Raw genomic sequence first — 24,663 nt, forward strand, 5'->3', positions numbered from 1 at the left:
AAATTTCATAAGAAAAAGATCATAGGTAGTTTTTTAGGAGTTAAATTATTATTATTTTGTTTATTACAGTTGGTTTTATTTAGGAGTTTTTTTTAAAAAAATGGATTTTATTATAATTGATTTAGTTTAGCTTGATAGAAAATTGTTAGTTTGCTTTTCACATAACATTATGAGTTTAGGAATACGTTTAATTACACAATGTCTGGAAAAAAACTTGTATTTTTACTGGGAATAGGCTGTTGAAGTTCATTCATTATTAATTTTGTTTAACATTTATTGCTGCTTAATTGTTTTTCTAGGTATCACCTATATACTGATTGTAGACGAAATGTTTATATTGCAATGCATTGCTTGCTTTATTTGCGTAGTTTTTTTTTTACAGGAATATAGAAAGCTGTTATCACAGTGTTTTGGGAAACAAAAGAAACATAAATTCTATAAGGTATGAAAATTCGAAGAAAAGGGGTATTCGAATTGCCGTTTTTAGTTTAATGTAATACTTAAATATTTTCTTTTAACTTTATATGATAAGGTATAATTATGGTTTAAGTTCGTTAAAGTTTGCTCGAAAATACATGTGTCGAAAAATGTACCAATGTGTGTTTTTATTCCTAAAATATAATTTTGTTTATTATTCAATTGATTAGATATTCTATTATATTCCGTAGTTCGTTTTGTTAATTGTTCTTTATTTTTTATTAAGGGTAATCATAAGCGTAACAAGTTTCAGAAATATGTGTGGGAACATTTTTAAATAATCAAATGACTACGGGTGCAAATACATAGATGTGTCGTAATAACAAATCAATTGAGCTGGTCTGGGCTCATTTATACTTGTATATTAAATCATAATATAATATAACATTTAGACGTCGCTCAAGTGATTTGTTACGGAATACAATGCCTAAGAGCCGACTGTTTCAAAAAATCACTCGATGGGAGGCACCTAGAGTAACCTTTTAAAACCGGCCTAAAGCATATATTTTCAAGTTGTTACTCATATGCAGCTATTTATATGTTTATGATTTTATATCTAGGGTTAGGGCTACACAGTCGCACTTAAAATCAAATGAAAATCGGTCTAAAAAAATTAGCACAATGCCGCCCTAATACTTAAAGGAATTCATAAAAGTCGTGATTCTTTTCTTCGGATACACTTAAAAAGATTAAATGTATACCAAAAATGATTCGCTCTATTAATAGCTTATATATTTTTCATATGCTTGTATATTGTAACAAATTAATTTATTTGGGTTCTGGAATACGCCACCAGATTCTCCGAGAGTCTAGCCTAAACTTATTCTTGAAAAAACGTCACTGGACCTAACAATTAAATTTAAATAAACATGTTTTAGTTTCTTGTTATACCACAAATTATGACACGTTTAACAGACTTTTCATTGTTGCATTTAAATAATTATAGCATCAATCCGATTTAACAATAGTTTCGAATATCTACGTATTTGTATAAGAATATTATATATGTCCACAATAGATTGGGGCTTAGGTATGGGCTTGTAAAATTTTAATTGCTTATAGGTTTAGAATCGGTTTGGTTTTAAGTTCCGTGGTAAGTCGGGTGTTTAACTAGATCATTGGGCTGATTTGGTTGGGGCTTGTTATACATATTAAGCGTAACTTGAAAGATAAACACTTGCAATCTAACAGATGTTGTATATTAATTTAGGTTTTGTATGTGCTTCTACATTTAAATTCGTTAAATTGCCAATCTTTTAGTGTTTATGATTTTGATATAATCGCACACAAAAGATAAAACATAGCATCGTCTTTCGATTTAAACTTTATATCTCGCTTACATTTCTATGAATTCAAAAATATGTAGGTCCTACTCTCTGCCATTTGAATATTGCAGCCGTCCAAGTTATCCTTTCTTGGAGAAGTGCGTCCGTAAATGGTACTACTTATTAATGTTCGTACTCGATGTGTATATAATGTGTACTTTTCCATTTCATTTTTTAAGATTATACTTTGTTAGCTTAGCTAGCCTATAAGTTAATGATTGTTGTGTGCAGTTTTCCCATAAAAATATCCTCTCCCCAGCTTGTTTGCAACTTTACAACTTATTTCCCTCTTTAAACTCTAAGAGCTCTGTTCGAAGACTGTGTTTTGTACTAGGTTGCCAATACCTCACTGCATCTTAGTTCTCGCTGAGATCTTTAATGGCCTGTAGGATGCGCTTCACGTGTCCCACCTTAACTACACCCAGATCCTTAAGGTCGCGCCTTCCCAGGGTTAGTAGCTCCTTGCCCCGAATGTCGTTCTTCAAGAAGCTGTCTACGTATTCCGAAAGCTGCATTGTCTCCAGCCAGGTCACCACCTCGTTGACACTCCAGTTGTTGGCCGCCTCACGGGTGTTGGTTAGAGGAGGCTTAAATGCCTGCTGGCCGGCTGTAGATCCTGATCGCAAGCGTACCCAGAAGGGTCTTGATTTTCGACGGGCATCGGGCTGTGGGTAAGATAATGAAAGCTTGTAGCTTATTATATGGAAAATATGGTTTCTTCACTCACCTCCTCGTTGGGTGCCAGGACATTGAAGTAGGCCCGCAGCTTTCCGTCAATACACTTCTGGACAGAGCACTTCTTCAGCTCCATCTCCATATTCGCCAGGGCTGCACTAAGCTTGGTCTCCAAGTCCTCCCGCAGGATCAGGCTGTGGCCCCGATCACGCAGCAAGGTGCAGGCGTCGTCGTACAATTGTCGCGAGGAGTCGATGACCTCCACTAGCTTCGTGCGCAGCGAGGGTCCTTCTAGCAACTTTCCCTGTGGGTGAATACTTTCAAGAGCTTCGCTGGCTCGACAGGCCACTGCGTATAGATCGTGCTGCAAGGCCGGGTGGGAGATGATCAAGAACTTGACCCACTTCACCAGGGAACTGACTGCCTCTATAAAGTTAAGGAGCACATAGCACTCTCGCTCCGAAATGACCTCGTCGGTAGAGGTGGCGTGCTCGGAGGTGGTGGAAGAGGTGTCCCGCTGAATGGAGATGCTGTGTTGGCGCTGTTTCTCCTGCCAGCTCTTCAGCGAGAGCTCTAAGCTCCGGTTGCGACACAACATTTGCACACGGTTTTTGTGCAGGATTCGGATCATTCCGGGGGGCTGTAGCCAAGCCTCACCGTCAACCTGGATGGGTATCTCTTCATCGCCCAGGATATTGATCTGAACGCTCTGGCACTGGGCGATCCGATGATGTTGCAAGTTGATCAGCCGGGAAGCAGCCATTTGAACGGATCCAAAAACGGCCACCACTTCGAGAACTCGATCATCGAAGCTGGGGGGCAAGAAAATATCGTCTTTCTTGCTGCTGCCCCAAAAGTTAGTGCCGCCCATAAAACTGGGAATGTTCAGGATTACGATACCCTGGAGTTCTGGTAGGGGGATGCGTTGACCGTCGCACTCCAGCTGCACACGCTGCTCGAGGTTCTTGCAGGTTTTCTGCAACAGCTGCTTGGATCCAAGAACTCCATACCACATGTAGTTGCGTGCCCTGGACCGACACTTCTCCGGATGCTCCTCGCGCTTGTTGTGGAAGTCCAGCGAGATCTTTGCGTCGATGCCGATACCGAAATAATTGTTCATTACGCACTTTTCGTGGTAGCCGGCAAGTAGGGTTTCGTCAGGATCCATAAGCGGGCTAACAGCCGCGCAAAGGGTATCAGCATTGGCGAGCAGACACTTGGATATAAAGCCACCGCCGTTAGCAAGGTCTAAGAAAAGAGAATAACACATAAGGTTAAAAAATCAAATGTTAAAGAATTTATCTTACTTGGCCAGTTGGGTAATCGCACCAAAGGATTGATAATCGGCAATTTCCGGCCTGCCTCTTCGGTGGGTGTCTTCTCCTTGTCCTTGCAACCCTTTTCGTCCTTTTCCTTGTCTCCGCCTGCAAACTGGTCGAAGCCGAAGAGGGTGGAGCCCATGAACAGGCTCGACTTGGAGCCCTTCAGAGTCTGGAGATTCGGCAGAGCTTCGTTCGGCTGCAAAAGAAGTCGCCAATTAGTTTGGATGCTGGGCAAGGATTCAAGGAGTTATTGGAAAATCAGCTCTAACTACAAAGAAACCAGTGGATGTGAGCGAGAGTGTTACGAGTGTGCCAGTGTTTGGTGATTTGCAATAACTGTCGAAAGGTGGGTTAGTTCTTTTTGGGGGACAGAAAATAAAAGTAGGTCAAAGAGCATAGGGCTTAGATGTAAGCTTAGGTATGATACACAAACAAAACCATGGGGATAAGCAGAGGCTACATGTTCAAGTTTCTTCGTTTTGTGTTTACTAAGAGAGTATGTTTATATTATATTGTTTATCAACTCTACAAAGAAGTTAACTGACGCTGGTGCAGAGGAACTGGAACTCGAACTGCAACTGGCATTTGGAAAAGACACTTTTTACAAAGGATTTTAAGCATTTTGGACCATTTACAAATAGTATCTTGAAATGAAATGACTTGTCTCTTAATTTAAAAATGTTAGATTAGTTATATAGTTTTTTAAAATACTCCAATATAATAATGGAGAATAGAGAAATCGGACAGCGAACAATTCAAAGTCTTTCGTTTTCATTTTCAAAATTTTTGTTTGTAAAGGGTATTCTGTATTCGGTAAGTCCGAAGCATGCACTCGTTTATTTATGTTTTTGTTGTTTCGGATTAATTGTACTTGCTGGGGGAATCGAACATCGAACGAACGTGGGAACGCAGAAACGGTATGGGATCAGAGCGGTTGGGTGGAAGGGGCAAGTAGCCGCACACTTGGGGTCCCGTCCGGGATATTTGGACTGGCTTACCAAAGGAATCAGCGGCCTGATAAGCGCCAACGTGGCCAGGCGAATATCGGGCTCAGCCACCACAAGGAACCGAACACTGAACAATCCATAGCCGCGCTTTTGGTTTTTCTTCTAAGAAAATGCATTTAGTATACGCAGCCTTTAAAATTATGTTTTATACTATATGGTTTTAAAAGCTGTTTTTAGATGTTTTAAGAAGTGTCGGTTAGGTAAATTAAAAGTAAATACAGCTTACTCAATTTTGAAATACGTACCAATAATTTTTGTGCTTATGTAAAAGGTATACATGGTGATTATATTCTGTTTTAATTTGTTGTGTATTTATTTATTATTATTAAAAGTATTTTTAAAAACTACAATTAAATGGCAAATTATACATATGTATGACTGAAACTAAAATGTGAGAGCGACCTTTTGACCTTTGGATTGGTGTCCTTTCACTTTACTTTAAATATTCCAAGTTCTTAAGATATTTACTTTGTACCTTATATTAGAAAATAATGATAATTTAAGAACTCTTTCTTTCTTTCTATTATGAACCTACTTACTATACATATTGCCCACAAACCTCTTCCACTTCCGATATGTATGCTGTACAATATACGTACCATATACTGTATGTATAGTACGATTTATAAACAATACCCAACTAAAAATCCAAACAAATCTTAAAAAATTCCTGTCATTAAGGCTAATTATCCCGGGTTTAAAGTAAAAAATATGATGTTATAATAAGTATTTGACTTACGAAGTTATAAAACAAGACTAAAATCATATTAGATAGGTCCTAAATTACTTTGGCTAAATATATGTTTCTTGTCTAATAACTGTCAGAATATTAGCACATAAATGTTTATGCTGAACTCCGTGAAAACGTTATTTCTTTCATTGTCTCTGATACTCCTTGAGCACACTACAGGTGCGATTCGTCACCTTCGTGAACAGCCGATCTTGTGAAGGAAAGTCTTAAAGGAATAAGAAACTCACCTTGAAGAGGCTACCGCAGCTTATCCTGCGGCTGGCTGCCGGAGAGCTGCTTAAGAAGCGTGCATGCTCCGGATCCAGAGTCAGCAGGTTGGGATTGAAGCCAGAGTGTCGACGGTCCTTGTCCTTGTCGATCTCGCGAACGGCCAAGCCGGGTGCATGGCTTGAGTGGCGCCGAATTTCAGCGTTCATCGCCCTTACCCCCAGTAAACTGGAGCACCCCATCGCCATGGATATAGCTCCTGCGGAGCCGTCCGACAGCAAAGATCCCGAGGGCTTTACCGAATCGCCGCGCAATGGCGTCGGCGGGCGCACAACAACACTTATCTGTGGATAGTTGGGATTTACATCATCAAAGGATTCTTTCTTACACGACTCATCAAAAGTTATGCGCTTTACATCTTGTCCATGGCCCGATTTCTTAGTGGGCGAGGTCGACGAGGTCAGTATCGTATTGGCCCTCATGCTGCCATTGGAGCTACCGGAGACGGAGTTGATTGTCGTGTTGCGCATTGTGGCATCAACGTCTTGTATTTCTATTTTGATGGCCGTCTGCGTGGACAGCTCATCTTCACTGGTGGTAGCCATAAGATTAGTCATGGTATTCGTTGGCGTTTGTTGGGCCTCGGCTTCCAATTCCAATTCCTCGAAATCGTTGTCGTTGCTTCGTTGTTGTTGCAATTGATCCTTCTGTTGCTTCTGCTGATCTAGCATCAGCTGCTGTTGGGATACGAGTGCAGTGGTTGTAGTGTTTTTCAGTGAGGTTCTCTTTTTGTTACGCTTTAGTTTAGTAGCGTGCAGGAGCAGACAGGAGCAGAAGAGGAGGATATAAAGTATTCGATTCGGTTTCGGTTTTTCGTATTGAAGGATTGGTGCCGGTTTTTGTTAGTTTGATTTTGGGCGGGTTAGTAGTTTGGTTATTGGTTGGTTGGTTGGTTGAAAGATTCGATCGAAAGCCGAAAAAAGTAAAATTGAAGAAAGAAGCAAACGAAGAGCAACATAGAATTTACCATGAGTGGCCTTACAACAGCACTGTCATACTACCAAACAGAAAAACTTCAAGAGTACCCTACACAGGTACCTGTACTTGCTAAACTTACAACTAATCCGTACCGCATTCTGCTAGAAACTTACCTTGAAGCTCTGACGCGCTATATCGTTACCTTCCACGAACTGGGCGAGGCTGCAGTATCGCGGCGGCTCTCGCATCTTCTGGTCGTCGCACCGATTGTCGATCTCGAACACGATGTTCTCGAACCCAAACTGCTGGGGATTGTCGTCGCTGTCCATCCGCGCCAGACGCGCCATTCGCGGCGGCGAAGAGTTACGTCGGCGCGGATGCGAGTGACCGCGGGTCAGGGCGCTCAGGGACTTCTTGCGCGGCGGCTTCGGTGGTCCGACATGCTCGGAGCAGAGCGTGGTGGTGTCGTCGGTCAAGGTGCTGTCCTGCAGGGCATAGGTTATGTCGTGGCCCAGGACAGAGCTGATGTCGTCCATAATGCTCTCGCCGGGCATGGCCTCCGTCTCGTCGCTGGTCTCCGGGGAGTCGATGTGTGTAAAGTTGCTGGCATCGAGACTCTGAGGTTGGATTTATTAGTAAACAGGTTATAATGAATAAATGAGGATAATGTATGTCCTGTATAGCCTGACAATAAAACCCTACCTGAATAATATCCCCAAGAGTATGACCAGCATCCTGCTTGTCGAAAATTTCGGAGGCCACGCTGCACTCCTCATTGCTAATCGCGGAAAGCACGTCGCTAGCCTCTCCCATTATTTCTTCGGAGGACGACTGTTCCTACAAGGATTCAATAGTTAGTATGTTATGATTTTGAGTGCTCTAAGTCCTTGGAAAATGGGACACGTACAGTGGTGGTCTGTGCATCGGTGTCAATGATTGTTAGACTGGCGCTTGTGTAAACATTTTGGGAGTTGGGGGTAACGACAATGCCGGGTACCTGCAGGTTACAAATATGTACCAGTGCTTGCTTCTCGGTGGGCATATTGTCCTCCTTCTCCACGTCCGTGCCGCAGGACTTCTCCTTCTCTGGATCCACCTTCTTCTCTTCAATTCCCTCCTTCCCCCTGTCGAGTTCTCGATTCATGTAGTAGGTGCGTTCGAACACCTCGATAGGTCGGTAGTCGGAAAGTGGGTCCACTATCGGCTCGCCCGTGAGTATGGGCACTCGCAGGAAGTCCACCTTGCGGTCGGCGGGAGATTCAATGCTTGCTGGGAGGAGATTCCCAGCATCATCGATATTGGCTCCTCCGGAGAGGGACATGCGGCCCATGCGGTAGACCGTTTCCCCGTTTGCGCTTTCCTCGATTTCCTGGATGACATCCACCCCGGAGCTCCGTCGGCTGTCGGCAAATTGCCGCGGAGCCGGCAGACTAATGCTGTTAAAGAAGCTCTCGTCCACGGAATCGCGCCGCGTATCCGGCAGGGGGGAAATGCAGGTGAGCCGCGAGGTCTCCATGGTCGGCGAAATAATATTGATCGGCGGAATAATCGGTAGAGGGGAACTGCAGGGTGTCGAGTCTCCCGAGGCCGTGGTGGTGGGAATCTTCAGCGCCTCGAAGGGAGTGATCGAAAGCTTGCGCTGATAGCGTTTCGGGCGGCCAGGTTCCGAGTGCTCCACTACATTATAAATGGCCCTCTTCACGCTATTGGCCCGGGACTGCAAGGCCTCCTTTTCACTGGAGCGAAGGGAGCGACTGCTGCGGCGTTCCTTTGTATTAATCTGATCCTTTTCATTTTTCTCAATGGATATGCTGGGGTTGCTGCGGAGGTGGTCAGATTATAAATACTTTATTAAAGATAATCTAAAGTTAAGTTTACTAGATATACTCACAGCAGGGGAGCACTACTTCCAGGGGCCTCAGGAATACTTCTTGCAATAAGACTCCTAATGGTGGCTATCAAGTCGTCTCCGCTGTGGGCGCCCATCTCCTCCTCCTGCAGGGCATCCAGCAGCATGCTCAGCTTCTGCCTCAGGATATCGCACTTCACGGCCAGTTGTTCGTCTTCCCTGTGATGCTCCGAGATGCGATTCACCAAATCGTCAATCGTTTCACACAGACTCTGGGTTGAGCTGATCAGCGTCTGGGTGTCGTTCGTTTCCACAATGAAGCGTAAGTGATGGTTGGCTGAAGTCACCATGCCGGTGAGAAGGGCCTCCTGCTCGGTGGTGATGGACATCTTTGGCGTCTTGGGCACGGCTATGGCCTTTTCAAAGACCATGATGCTCCAGCGGTCGAGCATCTTTGTGCTGGCCGACTCGTACCTCTCAAGGATCTGTGGGAGATGGGTGTCATCGTCGCAACTGGAGCCCCAGCCCAAAACCCGAGCCAGGTCGTTCCCAGTTCCCAAAGGCATCACCGCCACCTGGCATTGTTTCTGATCAAATATAAGAAAGAAATAGTATTGAAGGTCCTATTTTGTACCCTTAAAGGCCAAACAACTTACATGCATGTTGAAACGATCGATCTCACTGAGCACCCAGCCCACGGATCCATCTCCAGAGCACACCAGGATGCGAAACATCTCAAAGTGTCTGAATAGTCTCAAGCCCAGGCTCGGACCCGTAGAGATAAGATCAAAGACCTGGGCCGGATTAAGTAACTGCTTGAAGCGGCGCAGGAACTTAACGCCCTGGTTATCGCCAGACTTGGAGTTGACAAAAACTAGGAGTGGGGAGAAGTTCCCCTTGGGGCTGACAACGTCCCAGGCATCGTCGGTGCTGATGGAGTGCACACTCGTCGGCGGCACCACCGATAGCTTAGCGGGTCCAATCGGACATGCAACCGCCATCTGCGGTCGGCATGCCACGTGAACAGTTGCTCGGCACCAAAGGCACCTCCAGTCCTGGAGGCGCAGGACCGATCCGCAGGTTTTCTTGCAAACGGCGCATACGGAGGAGACGGGCAGGTTGCCCTCCATCCACTGATGCGGCATGATGATCCCGTCCGCCTGCTCGATGATGTCCTTGCCCACACTCGCCAGCGTCGTCCATTTGCAGTTGGCGATGGACTTGGCCGCGCATCGCTTGTGGACCTTGCATTTGCAGACTTCGCAGCTGAGTCCGTGGGAGGTTACTCCCGAGAGCGCGTCCCGGCAGACGTTGCAGTAGGTGGGTCGGGCATGGGAGGTGGCGTACCAGTGATGGTGGTTCGACAGGATGTCGTGCTGTTCAATCAAGAAGCTGTCGCCGCGCGGTCGTTGTGGCGTTGTCGCCGTCTTGAGGCTGCCGAGCCAATCCTCCATTTCTCGGCGGGATTCGGCGCAAAGTACCAAGGATCTAGTAGGAGTGATTATCTGGGGATAAGAAAAATATGCTTATTGAAAAATATACAAAAGCTTTAGAAACTTAATATTGGCTAAAACAAACAAGAAAGACAAGCTAGCGTCAACAGAAACTGCAATGACAATAAACAAAAGGAGTGACAGTCATGCTCATATCTACTCTAAAGATGTCCTTGTTTACAAATAAGCATATAAGCTTTATACAACTTCACTCTGCAGGAGGATAAAAATGGTAAATGGATTTGTTTTTCGAAACGGTCCCACACAAGCAGTAATAAATCAAGCACCTCGGGGAAAAATATTTTCCTCTCCTACGTCATAGTTATGCAAGTGCAGTTCACCAGGTCGAGGGCTCTGACAATGGCCAGTGGCCATGTCAATGTCGCGCGCTGACACGGCCACTTATCCATTGGAGGAGGGTCAGAAAACCTAATAAGTGGGGCGGTCTATTGTGGAAAAGCCACTTGAACCTTTGGAATAAAGGTTGAAGTGGCGAAGCCTCAAAGTGAGCCCCCTACACATCAATCTCCGTAAGAAAATTAAATGCAATTAATGTGCAACTACAGTCGGACATCAGTTCCATCAACAGAACACCTTAATTGAGTCTTTCGGGGTTTCCCTCATCTATTATTTTAATGTGAGATGGTAAACGGATTCCCGCTGCACGTGCCTGGCCCTGTCAATACCCTCGAACTTCTGCCTTCAATACTTTCAACATGAATTTGCTTTTAAGCGCAGCACTGGGGACTTCCAGTCGTTGTGTGTGACGTTTCAACATGAAACCGCAAGCCTTGATGCCAACCAGAGAGTGGTTTCTGGCCAAATTGAACTGCAGATTGATTTTGCTTTAGAGCTTAAAATAAATTGTGACCTTTGCAGGGACCACTAACTTTAATTTTTCCCGGGAATTAGTTCCATTTAATGTAATTAAAAGAATGAATGCTGCCCCTGGCTGGTTCAGATGCACTTTACTTGATGAGCTTAGTGAATGCAACATTACTCATACGCCCCGTTGCATGTCTTTGGAGACATTTTGTTGTCCCTAAATGCAAGAGGAATCGGATGCTTCAAGTGCTTTACATTTTAAATAAATCCTGAAACTTTAAGTGGCTGACATCTCGACAGGTAATGAAACATGCATGTTGCCTACACAAGGGTGTAAGAAAACCAATAAACCTATTAACTTTTATATGATTTCTCACAACATTTTATCCAATAAAGCGTTTATTGATGGTAGAAATACTTTCATCATTTAATAATATAACTTACTTATGTATTTCATACATTACTCGTATCGCAATACCTTTGATGTTTAGTTGGCCAATGAAATACCCTCCAACTTAAGTTGGAAACAATAAATGGAAAACTTATTATGGGCTTTCCGAGGAAATTGAATTTTCAACGAAAGTGCTTTACCAAGGACGTTTTTGCCTCTCATTTGTTTGATTTTTATATATTTGTGACACTTTTTACCTGCAGAGTGGTTTTGTTTGCGGTGGAAAGTGCTGCTGACATTGTGGACAGGTTCTGCAAGGCCTCTGCATTGCTATTGACAGGACGGTGGGTGTCCTTCTATATACCATATCGAGTTTTTTTATGAGAGAGGCGGAAGTAGGGAGAAATCATTGAATCATATTTGTTGTTTTGTAACTCGGTTGTCCTTTGTGTAAAGTTTCAAGATTGCACCACCCTAAACTAGTTCCCTTTATTTAACATATGGGGAATGGCGAATCGTGGTATCCCGCAGACATGCTCGTCTGACAAAAGACAATAACAAACGATTATGGCCACTTTTTCGCTAATAATATTTTTGCATGAAGAAGCGCGCAGACATTATTGCGTCAATGTACATAAAATATAATAAATACGCAAATTTTTATTGGCCAAGTTCACGCAACTAAGCAACAAGCTGGGCTTTTCCAAGGAATACATATAAGTTCTCTTCTTTGGCAAAAATTGTAAGCGTTCGAAAAGTTATAACTTTTTTTCCATTTTCTTGTGTTTGTTGGCTCAGGAGTGGTACCTTTCGTGCTTTATGAAATATCAAATTTTTATTAAACATTCTTTTTTTTATAATGTGAATAGTGGTGTTAGTGTTCTACAACATTCTAAGGCTTCAAAAGATTGAAATCGATATTTTTGTAATTGCGAACAAAAACCTAAAAAAATTTGTTATGGTTTCAGGGTGTATGCGTTTTTAGTTTCACTTTATTATTCAATCTACCTAATTTAAGGTCATGGCGATAATGTATAATTTCTTTATTAAAAAGTCTGCCGAACGAAGTCCGTCCAACTTTTTATTCTAAATCTAGTCCCTCCGTTTTCAAGTTTAGCCATAAGGCGGAAATTTATTACTTTATTTGTAATTCACAGGTGCTATTTTCTTGTTCGTATAGGGCAGACGAAAACGGTGAAAATTGTTATAAGAAGTTTGGCAAATTAAAAGGTAATAAATTGGTAGAAGCGTGGGTGGGCAGCCGATAAACTCGCACACTAATTAGGGCCAAGTACCCAGAGCCGAATAAAATATTTATTCACAACAGCCAAGTCTTGAAAACTTTTTACATTTAATTTTTATGGTGATTGTTGAAATAATGAGGACCTTGGATTCTACTCTGCGGGGAAACCATCTCACTTACCTGGAAACTATGATTTACGTTCTTGATGCCGCACTCAAAATAGCACAGGTCGGACAGATCAATTTCATCGAGAACATCGCACTGAAAATAGATGCAAAAATAGTAAATAATGATGCACATGTTATATAATATGACTCATTAAATATTTTTCTAGCTCCTTGACCCTTTTAGACTTGGCACTGAGCCAAGCTTGCCCGAAAGGACAATGAAAAATTAAAGAAGCAAAATATTTATAACTTTGATATATAAAATTTTGCCTTGTCTTTGTCCTTAATGAAACACTGGAACATAGCCGACGGCTACTTTGATGAAGCCGAAACCTTCTGCCTTCTCGGAAGCCCCATGCCCCCGGGGTCCTTTAGGAAATTGAAATGTTTCGCACACACAGGCAGGTAAATATATGAATATTTATCCAACAACAACAGCCACCGAGCCACCGCCGGCTCAAACACATAATAGCAAAAAGTTGACAATGAAAGGCCGATACAAGGCTACGCCAATACGGACAAGAAGCGAAACTGGAATCGAGAACCCTGTCAAAAGTGAAACCCGCTGCCTGGTCCGGTGGTCATTGAAACATCAAGGATTGTGTGCTCGAGTAGTTTTTGAACAAGGCGAAAATTGGTTTTCCTTTGACTCGAGTGATTCAAAAAGTTTGTGCCTGGGCCCAGAGGTATCCGCCCAGCCAGGTCCTGCAAGGTAAACAAGTTGGAATCATTTTTTATTTTTTACTTTTATTTTCTTTAACTCCCAGAGCAATCAATATGTGAGTAGTGAGTTGGGAATGGTCTGGCCTTAAGCCAAACTTTTGGTAGTACAAATAATCCAAATATTAGCTCTTTGTGCCATAATTTAAAGTTTAAGCCACTTAAATCCCATTGATATGTATTCTTCAAGGAATACATCCAATTCAGAATACAAACAATTTAATTATGATAAGTTGTTTGGCACGTAATTGATGGAGTACAGGGCAAGGCAACCACTCAAAAGCAAGTGTATATACATTCATATGTATATGATGGAGCGGCTCATCCGTCGCAGTGAGCACCGGGCCAAATAATTAAAGCCAAAACCTACACAGTCGCACATTCCACAAACACGTACCGAGGAGGAGCAGTCGGAATAACGAGGAATTTTCAAGTACAATTCATTAAGGGTGGAACCGACTTCTGTCATCCCCCACAGCCGCCTAAAGAAATTAAGTGGTTTTGAAACTTAAAATTGGGGCTAGTCCCATATCCAAGCTTGAAGCTTACAGATAACGAACTAAACCTTAATTCTACTTTCCACTAATGCAATGGCGCTAATGCTTTTCTGAAGTGAAGGATATAGGGAGAGTATTCTTCAAGCGTACACCATCCATTTAGATATCCTCCTTCTCGTGTACGAGAAAACGCAAGGATGTTTGTATATCTGCGTTTTTCCTGTTTGCTTCGCGTTTCCGCACTTGTTAAATTAAGTGAGCGCAGACATTTTCCACTTGAATTGGTAACGCAGTTCTCGAGGAGGACGAAAACGTACATATATCTGGATGGGGATTTCAATAAATGTCGTGTAGGTAGATGAATGTGTTTCTGCGTATATAGAATGCCTTCAGAATGACTCGTCGTTGAGAAAAATCAATAAAATAATTATAAAAACGTATCCCAGATGATTCTACTTTTTATGCCATCAGCCATATGACACTGGGGAATTTTTCCCTCACAAAGGATATCCAGCCATTTCATTTTGTTGTTTCTCTGTCGGTCGGCGTCGCGGTGCCTTTCTCTGGGGTCAATCACTGGCACATTAAGGCAAATTGCTAATTTTCTGTTTTATCAGCATCGGTCCCCAGGCATTAACCCAACTTTGTAGCAAACCGAGATTTCTTTTTTTTGCCTCACGAGAAACGGTCTCGAATAATCATCGATTGGTGCCCTTTCGAGGGTCCGGACACCGGACTCCGGACTTTGGGTCTCGGAATCCACCACCTGGCGCAAAGAATTGTTTTTTTGTATTTATTACTTTTTTCTGACTTGGGTATACAGCATGCAGGAAAGTTCTTTGCCCATTCATATCAATTTCTTGGCATTACTTCTCCACTTTCTCTGCTTTCTACCATTTTTTTGTTGAAGAAAACGGAATCGGCGGTCATTAGAATTTAGTACACTCGAGTCGACTCGAAAAACTGCTGAGTTGTGCGATGAGAGCGTAAGCTTAACTAATTGAGCCGAATTCGGAAATTCCAGAAAATCATTAAAACCATCATCAGGAACCTTCAGAAAACTTAAAGAAGGCAGTCTTATTGGAGCATCATATCGAGTTTCCAGCATCTTTTGATTCTCAAGTGTCAAAGAAATGCATTCCTTCAAAAAGTTGTTCCTTTGAAAGTCCTTGGCCAACTTTGCAGCTGCAAACTTGGCCAGTTTGAAAGACATTTCCATCTGATTTTGGTTCATTTTATTTTGACAGCCCCTTATCGGCACGATTTGCAGCCAAAGGTTGTCCAACGGCGGAAATAAGTGAGGAAAGCAACTCAGCTGGCATTTAGAAACAAATATAGCCTGGCCTTCCTACCTACCACTTTAGGGACTAATTAGTATTAAATGGCCTGGGCCTCACCGGGTGGAAATTTCACTTAGGATATATTTGGGGCTCTGGGGCGGACGCCTTGGGTGAGGCGCGTAGGTGTCTAGTCGGTGGCGTCAAAGTAGCGCAGCTTGAAATTTTAACATTTTAATGGCATAACTTCCCCGTAACCAAACTCTATGACCCTCACCCCGGGCGGTTGTTGCTATTAATGTGCCATAACGACGTCCTTGTTGTGCCAATATTTGGGGAGTGGCCCATTTGAATACCCGCCAAATGGCAAATGGCAAGTCCGATGCAAGTGGCTGATTCTTATTCAAAGAAATAACTTTAGAGGTTCACAGACGATTACGTAACTCACTTACCGTTTTGCCAAAAATTGAGGAATTTTTATTGCATTTTCCATGAAGAACAAACCAGAACCTTGACTCAAAATAGCCCTCCTAATGTTGCCTTGTTAGAGGTATTTGAGTTTCTAATTTGGATTTGGTAGTTCGCAGTATCGATTATTCCTGGTCTCTCAACCACACAGCCTACATACATATGTAAAAGGATACGGCGTACATATGCATAACCCCAGAAGGCAATTACATACGAACGGTCATTGCGAAATGAACATTTCACCCTCGTATGCGCTTAAGTGGAGGAACAAAAGCCCTGCCAGCAATTAGCGGAATTTCCAGGGGAGACGGTCGGGAGCTATTTAACCTACTTCGGGGCCTGGCACAATTTGTCAAGGTTTTGATGCAGGGATAACGACTGTGACCCGATTAGAAGGAAGGGCCCTAGCGATCCGACAAGATGGCCGACCATAATTGTGATTAATAACCCTGGGGCGTTAGCGACTATTTTTCAAGCCATTTCTGTGCGGGAAACGCCATCGAGACCAAATGCTGCATTATTTTATAAGCCAACACAGAACGCGATGTGACATTATAATGCGTATAGGAATGTGTTTCAGTATTTGGGGGAAGGATAAAAGCTTTCGTTTTTCCGTTTTGATGAAAATATATTGGTTTATCCCTGCTTAACCTCTCAATATTCCGTCGGTAATGCACAAGACGGGGCAGGGCAGGTCGCGTGTACAAATTCTGACACTGAACGACTAACTAGTATTGCGTGTGTTGTAACAAAAAGCTTAGGGACCTATTGTTTCGAAACAAATATAAAAAAGTTCTGTATTTCTCATAATCCTAGCCACTGGGCCGAGCTGCGTTGCAGGAGATTCATTTCAATGATATATGGTATATATAATAGCGAGATAATAAATAACCGACACTTTGCGTACATAAATATTAAAAACCAATATGGAAAACCACTTAAAGCGGAAAAGTGCAGACAGGATCAGGTAGGTTGGCCCTAAAGTCCACACCAAGCCATAGGATAATGACCAATCTTCTCAGCGAGCACGCGCCTCCCTAATACCTGGTGAAGGATTTATATTCGTGCATAAATCCCCGCATAAAGGTGGATACCGTCTCACCTGAGAGCTCCACCATTCAATCTGAGAATCACGCGCCTTTGGCAACTGCCAGCACCTTGCCACCCGCCACCCCACCCAATTTAACGGAGTCTAGGCCCCAGACTCCCACACCTGGATCAGCGAGGTGTTAATGATGGCTTGCCCCATTTAGTTGATGTTTTCCTAAACTTTTGATGCGGTTCGTGTGCATACTTTAGCTTGGCTCGAAAAATGAGATTTTCTTTCAGAGCTTTAAACTGGATAGTGACTTCCGAAGAGATGGGGTTGAACGAGCTTTGTTTTATGTAGGGCCGTTTAAATTAAAATATATTACACTCAACGAATTAGGGTTGTAAATAATGTGAGAAATCTGAAAAGTTTTTCCATTCAACAAGAACCGAAACATTGTATTTTCTTGGCTCAGATTCTATTATTTTTTACGAAAAGGGTCCATAAGCATTAGGGTACTCCTTTCATGAGTACAAAGAAAAAATATAAGTTTTCTTGTCAATGCTTTTAGCCAAAATGTGTACTGCTTTTGGTCTTGCCTGGGTTTCTTCGTTATTCGAAACATTGCTTTCTTCCTTTGTGAACAAAATCATCTTTACTGATTTTGCTTAAAGGTTGAAAGAAAGTTTTTCCAAGCGGAAAGTGGATAAATTATAATGATAAATTAATTAAAAGGGCCATGTAACACCGAAGTAAATGCTCATAAAAAGGAAACTTTCGGAGAAAAAGTTTTCTGCGCCGTTCTCATAAATCGTAATGTCTGGAAATTTCGCCGTATTTTTAAAAAGAATCCCTTTAACTTTTTTTACCCAAAGCTTGCCCGCCAATTATATATTCATACGTTTGCTTACCCTTTTTGCTGGGAAAGCACTTTTCGAATTAATTAAAATTGCATGTTTTGCCCTCTGGGCCTTACTAAAAAAAAACCGAAATGAATACCCAAAGTGATTTTATTTCTATAGGTTTTTATTTTATCTTTACTCAAAAAAATCACCACTGAATTTTTTATAATTGTTGAGCTCATATGAGCGCACTCAGTTGCCAGGAATCAGCCGAATCAGCTCTTCCATCTTTTTATACAAGAAAGAATAAATATTTCGCTTGTTTAATGTTGAAGCCCCTTGGGCTTCTGCCATATTTGACATAAGGGCGCTATAGAAATGAAAATGCTACACATGCCCACTTTTTCTTGTCTTTCTAACCCACCAACCTTGAAAGTTACGAAGGCCACAAGCTTAAGTTTTGCATTAATAGTGACGGCAGCCATTTCAAGAGGTTCACTTGGAATAATTTTCAACAAATTTTAAAACAAAAAAATGTTAAAATAAAGGTATAACTTTTCCTAATAAGATTTTAAATTTCAATTTAAAGTATAATGGTTTTTTAAATTTTTTCTTGCTAATATTATACAGGTTTTTCTCTGAATTTTATTCATAATCCCAAAGAAAGGTACTCAGAATAATATAACACAAGTAGCATCTGCTGCCTCGAATGCTAGAGACATTCCCGTTTTAGGACACGTTGGTACATCTGTTGGCCCAACGACCTCTTGGCGACTACTCACATAGTTTCCTTTTTTCCGGAAATATTGAGGCTTGCATGAATATAAAGCTTAAATTAATATATATCATAAGTTCTGGGATGTGGGATGAAAAGTCCTTTAGGGCCAGGGAACATTTCGGTGAACTGAATTAATAGAAAGATTTTCGCCCTGTGACGTATACGTCGGGGCAACGTGTCGTATACATAACATGTGGTATGGGTATGAAATTGGTTTTACTCGAGAAGCGAAAGTTTTCACCTATAGCCTTAAAAGTTATGTACTTAATGCAATTATCGGTCTAAACAAATATAAACACCCACACCAACGTCTCGGAAGACGGTCCAGTAAAAAGTTGTAGAAGTTTTCTCTTCGGGGAAAAGTTTTTCTTTTGAGTCACGACAGGAGATTAGGTAACCTAAGGCATTTACCCAGCGATCTAGACGCAGATGTGGTCGACATAAATGACGCTTAGCCCCACAGGCGTTTTGATTACTAAGGATGTGGGATGAAAAGTCCTTTAGGGCCAGGGAACATTTCGGTGAACTGAATTAATAGAAAGATTTTCGCCCTGTGACGTATACGTCGGGGCAACGTGTCGTATACATAACATGTGGTATGGGTATGAAATTGGTTTTACTCGAGAAGTTCTGGTATTGACCATCAGCTGCAAATTACTCCGATTATTTGTGTCGTTTCTGTGTCCATTTCGGCCCTTTGTTATATTAATTTTTGTCGTGCCCGAATATTCCACATACTTTAGTCCTGTCAGCTGGATTTATGCTTCTGACATGCTCAGAAAGAGAAACCTGTCAGGCATGCACTAACAATGCAACATCACAAATTTTCAGTGTCAGCTCGGCACAGAAATCCCTCTAAATGAGTATGAAATTTAGATAATACAAAACGAGATATCCTACGGTGTCAACACAGAGCGCATATCCAGCACTGACAGCTTCCCATGTCACGTAGCATTGAATGACACGAGAAATACACAAGTCGTATATGTATGAATGTATGGACGGTAGTGGAAAACAGTCATCTCTTTTATTCAGTTCACGTGTAACAAATGAACAAGTTCATTAAGTGCAGGAAGCCGTCGGCTGGAGGATGTAAAGAGGGGCTGCTCTACAGGGTCAATGTTTATGCAGTCATTAAAGTCCATAAAGAGCGCTACAATATGCAAACTGAGTAGGCCCATGTGGCGCCCCTTGCAAGGCCACATTTATGCTGATTAAACCAACGCAACTTGAGGCATCTGGGTCTGGGGTCTGACGGCTAAGAGCTGGAGTCGCTTCCTTTTGAATGCCAACAGGAGTGACAGCTGCTCCCGTCCAACACAAAGGACACTCGTGCTCAACAATACTCGTCCTGCCACGGGGTCGCATATTCTTACAACTTATTGACTGAATGGTACTATAGTAGAATGGTGATTGAGTTTATTAAAACTCAAATACCCCAAAAAAAGCTACTTCTGTGTGCATATATTACAATTTAAATAAAGTTATTACCAATAGATTTGACAGGATTTAAGTAGTAACAATAAAATTTTCAATATTCATACTCATGGCAGAAATTCTTTATTTTAAAAACATTTTCAGTAGTTCAGTAGTTGCTTTCTTCTCTTATTTTCATTTCATGCATAAACCAAAATCACATTTCTGGAAATAATGCGATTTCAGTAGTTGGGCTTTGTATTTGCCAAATCATCGAAGTTTATCAAAATATCAAGCTAACAAATTTACACAAATTCCAGAGAAACTATTTGCTCAAAAGGGCAAAACGGCTACCATTGTTTTGAATATCTACAGGTGAAGCAAGGCCATGAAACCAAAATGTTTATACAATATACACAAAAACAATACAGCATTTACTAAAATAACTTAACAACGACATGATTACTAGCCTTTTCTACGAGAATAAATAACCATTTTAATTGAAAAGGACATTTAAGACCTTTTTCGATATTAAGAGCTCAGTTTCAACAAAATATATATTAAAGAAAGATGGTTCTTAGCACAGTGTTTCTAACTATATGACAGAAAAATATTCCTCAAACTAAACCGGAAAGTTGAAGAAAAACTTTATGGACAAGAGCTAGATTTTTCATTTTCTTTATCATTATACGGGCAGCCTCTTGTGTCCTTCTAATACTCGTTCACATATGCATCCCGTTTGCGTGTGCGCCATATTAATTATCCAGTAGGAACGAGCATAATAAAAAGTTAGACACATGCTCTAACTTTGGATGAAACTGGAACTCAGATAAAAGGTCAACGCTCGCCTCTGAATTGATTGCGTGCATTTGCGGTAAGGGGTCCCAAACAATTGGATTTTTGTCTGAAGCTTATTTAGGAGGAATAGAAGGCAATCAAATACTCTTTGGTAACGATAAAATCAACTTATGATTAAATTTGAAAGTTTTTACCGCTTAAATAGGTTTAACATTTAAGATTCGGCATGCTTTCATTTTGTCATGGCTTAATGCCACCAAAAGCCGCATAGAAACTTTTATAAGCCTCGGAGGAAAAAGGGTTTTCTAAAGCAAACTCGATATGAAAATTGGCATGAAAGTTGGATGAACTTACCCCTAAACACACAAAATATTGATTTTAAGGTGACTTAGTTGGTTTTATGGTTTAAGAACTGTTGCTTCTTTGGTTAACGGCTGAAAGTTTTTATATCGTCTCGTTTATATCTAGCAAACTCACATCACAATGAACTTTGGGTTTTCACATCGTCGGAACTCTTGCCGCCGGATTATAAATCGAAACAAGGACCTAATTTTTGTGATTGTCGTTGGGCTTTCTCAAAGCCACTAATCTTATATACGTTTTGTATAACTGTATCGATGTTCAGATTAAATAATTTATTATTTGGCCTGTACTTGGCTAATCCTCTCCTCAGCTTCCGTTGCTGATGCTGTTGTCTTCTCCGCTAGGATGTCGGTCATTGCTTCGTTGGGTTGGAACTGAGGCAGGGTCCTGCCTGGCGCTCGTTTTTATTGGCCGCCATTTGAAACTCACCACGGAGACATGCTGGCTGCCGCCATGCGCTTGAAAGGATACAAATATTTACAGGTGCTCTGAGGTCTTGCGGGTGGTGGGCTCTCCAGGCAAAGCTCTGGCCAAGTTTTTCACACTGAGAATAATTACCAATTATACATTTTTTCCAAGTATAAAAGATGAATTGGAATAAATATCAAGTATGGGAGAATAAAACTATTTTATTTAATATAACATTTTGTTAAATTCTTTTGGGTTAGGTATTTTTTTATACTAAATGAATATTATATGGTCTTGACAACCCTGTTTAATATTTTGGTATCTCCTTTTTTATGTCTGTCTCTCTCTGCGATGGAAAAAGCTTTCCGACGACAACGTGCACATGGCCAAAACCAGAGTCCTACAACTTTACAACTGTGGTGAGTTACAAGCGTAGTGTTGAAGAAGAAGCGGAGAAGGTCGAGATAACTTCGGCTGGCCAAAACAACAGAGCCGAAGGAGACTGGCAGAAGCAGGCCAAAGGATACCCCCCAGAGAAGGTTGAGGCGAAAACAATGCAAACAAAAATTTGCGCTTTTACGAGCAGCGTAACCGTCATGAACCTAAGTATCAAAATCATCCAGCTAGCCCCAATACTTTTCCGTTGAGGATTCATCTTTTTAGCCGCGTTTTTGGCAGGCGTGTGTAGTGGCCTTTTTTATTTTTTTTCTCCCCATCCGCTAGGTTTTTTTTTTTAATTTTCCCTAACTACGGAAGCTTGGCAACAAATTGCCAACCATTTAAGCCATTATAATTACAATTTTCAGTCAGCGTTTAACGAATTTCGAGGCACTTTCTGGCTAAATAAGAAGAAATACGTTGCGAACTCTCACTTTAGGATTAAATGGCCCTTGGTTGTATAAAATAAAAGTCTTCTAAGAATCAAGAAAATTGAGTGATTTCACTTCCATGACAACATGTCATAATTGACCAGAACACCTTACGTCATGTATTTCTTTCCCAGTGGTTACGGATGAGTTACAACTTGTTGCATAATGGAAATGCGTCAAAGATACGCCACCAAGCTCTCTTTTGCGGCAGGATTCCAATTTTGAAGCCCTTTTCAAGTGCTCGGTTTGTTTCATGGTCTACCCACAGTTAATTGCATTTCAGATTGCAAATTTGGGTTGGTGTTGCATTGACGTCAATGGGACGCCACTTTTTTGAAACGCCCAAAATGTATGAACCATTTCATAGCCGGAACGGAGCTTCTGATTGCAGTTATTCATGCTGAAAACCCACATCCCAATTGCATTACAAATGTTTCGATTTTCCCTTCATCAATGAAACATGGCTCATGATAGTGCATATAATTTTCTTAAAGGTCCTGTTGCCACTCTGCAGTACCACAACTTCTAAACTGTGTACTTTAAATTTACCAACGCTGGATGCTATTCATCTATTTAACTATGCGATTTAATTTCCATTTCATCAGTTTGTTTTGTCCTTTTTCCACTCCTATTCGATTACCACACCCCTTTATCACCATGGCCATGGTTTTGCTTTCATGTTTGCAGTAATTTCATTTAGTAATTGCAATTTGCAGCAAAGCTACTTAAGGGTACAATAACAAAGGACCTTATTAACATACATACATACATAGATGCATTCATGTAAATAAGTACTTATATAAAAGGTCAGGCGTTACTTGCTTAAGTTTCCTGCATAGGTCAAAATCATTAGTGCAAGGACCTTCTTCTATACTGCGGTAGATTTTTATGATATATAAATAAAACGGTAAGTAGATTATCATTTTCTTCTTATTATACTAGGGTTTTCTAATGATACTATACCCAATAGAGGAATTGTTATACATTTTATAAACTTTGACTAACCTTTTCATCCTTGGCATGAAGTAAGATATTTCGCTTCAGTCGAAAGTAGCGGCGGCGCCAGCGTTGAAAAGACCACGTGTGCTTCAGTAAAAATCCTTCCTTTATAGTAGCAGCCTAAAAAGGTGGAAGGTAAAGTTTTGTTTTAGTTAGATTTTTAATGTATCTTTTATCTGCTATATATGGCACTTTTCGTCAAGACTAGATCGAATGAAAACCTTTTATTTCTCTTTTTTATTCATAAACATTATTTTAGTAAATAAAACCCTGCAAACCTCACCAAGTTTTTTGTGCGTTTGGTGGACAAACTCCGTTGAAATAAACGTGTTGGCTTTGCCTCGAACTCTGACTCAGATTCGGAATCGTCAGTTTCACGACTAATCGAAATGATCGGAATGATGGGCACTGGTGAGAGGCTACCAGAGCTACAGGCGCTACTTCGACCGCTATTGGGGTTGCTCCTGCGGGTGGTACTGGAACGTTGCACCACATCGAGGGTGTCCAGTTTTATGTGGGCCATTGTTGTGATGTGGGTGTGGGTATGCTTCCCATTATTCTTTAGACTGTCACGAGGCAGAACACGGTATCGAAATCCAAGGCTCCTGGGACCCAGGTGATTTTCTCATATTCTTCTAGGGCGGCTTATATAAAAATGACCCACTACTTCACATACCGCCAGGGACTCCAATACACACAAGCAGGAATGGGTAGCTATTGTTTATTATATGACGTACACGCTCACGACGTACAAATTAGTTAATAATTGCTTTTAAATAGATGTAAAAAGTTTTAACTACAGTTGTACAATTAGGGCACACTAACTAAAAGGCAAATGCAATTCTCACAAAATTGTCTATCAAATAACACCCACAATTCACTCATTAAATCGCTCCGACAATAATTGAAATTAGTATATCATGTTTGCTTATTTGCACAGTCGTAATTATAAAAGTAGACACTAAATGGCCACCTCGATTTATTTTCCTCCTTTTTTTGTTTTTATTTTTTACTTTCAGCTCGGGCTTCTCTTTCAGTTCCCGGCCGAAGTTAAGGGAGTCGCGCGGCGAACTGTCAAATCCCCATCCGTGCAAGCCAGGTCGGCAGTGGCGGCAAGCTCCCTGCCAGGGTAGCCAGGTGGACTTAACTTAAAATCTAACTTAACATATACAAAATTTAGGAAAAGTTAGAAAGAAATGATGTTTCTTTTTTTTATAAAAATTTATTTAGCTTTGCTATAATTGCAATGGAATTAAGTTACAACATTACACATTTTTTAAAGTCTAATATGAAAATATATTTTTGACAGAGTTGACATTGTATTTCAAATGAGCCTTCCAAACCACTACGGCTCATCGGCGCGAGAGAAAATTGAGAGCAGCTGAAAAATACAGAGAGCCGACAAAACACACCCTAAGCCCAAGGACTTGGCTAACAGGACGAGCAAAACAAAATGTCTGATAAATAACATACAAGGAACAGATGAGC

General features: G+C 41.4%; 1 protein-coding gene across 4 annotated transcripts; it reads right to left on the reverse strand.

Moving 5' to 3' along the window:
• Positions 1 to 60: 60 nt before the first annotated feature.
• On the reverse strand, positions 61 to 24,168 carry LOC108121060 (diacylglycerol kinase eta). 4 transcript variants are annotated; one of them, XM_017234984.3, is made up of 13 exons: positions 23,459 to 24,167; positions 23,182 to 23,295; positions 12,724 to 12,804; positions 9,248 to 10,096; positions 8,634 to 9,178; positions 7,650 to 8,562; positions 7,445 to 7,579; positions 6,916 to 7,359; positions 6,181 to 6,561; positions 5,785 to 6,108; positions 3,785 to 3,995; positions 2,530 to 3,725; positions 61 to 2,467 (listed from the first exon to the last, which is right to left on the reverse strand). In XM_017234984.3, the coding sequence occupies exons 1-13, from the start codon at positions 23,696 to 23,698 to the stop codon at positions 2,159 to 2,161; spliced, it is 5,742 nt and encodes a 1,913-aa protein (XP_017090473.2). In that variant the 5' UTR covers positions 23,699 to 24,167; the 3' UTR covers positions 61 to 2,158. The 4 variants fall into 4 exon arrangements, with proteins under 4 accessions (XP_017090473.2, XP_017090470.2, XP_070136965.1 ...); XM_017234981.3 differs by having other exon boundaries at positions 5,785 to 6,561; positions 23,459 to 24,168; XM_070280864.1 differs by having other exon boundaries at positions 5,785 to 6,501.
• Positions 24,169 to 24,663: the final 495 nt, after the last annotated feature.

Source organism: Drosophila bipectinata, chromosome 3R, assembly GCF_030179905.1.
Source record: "Drosophila bipectinata strain 14024-0381.07 chromosome 3R, DbipHiC1v2, whole genome shotgun sequence".
Taxonomy (NCBI): domain Eukaryota; kingdom Metazoa; phylum Arthropoda; class Insecta; order Diptera; family Drosophilidae; genus Drosophila; species Drosophila bipectinata.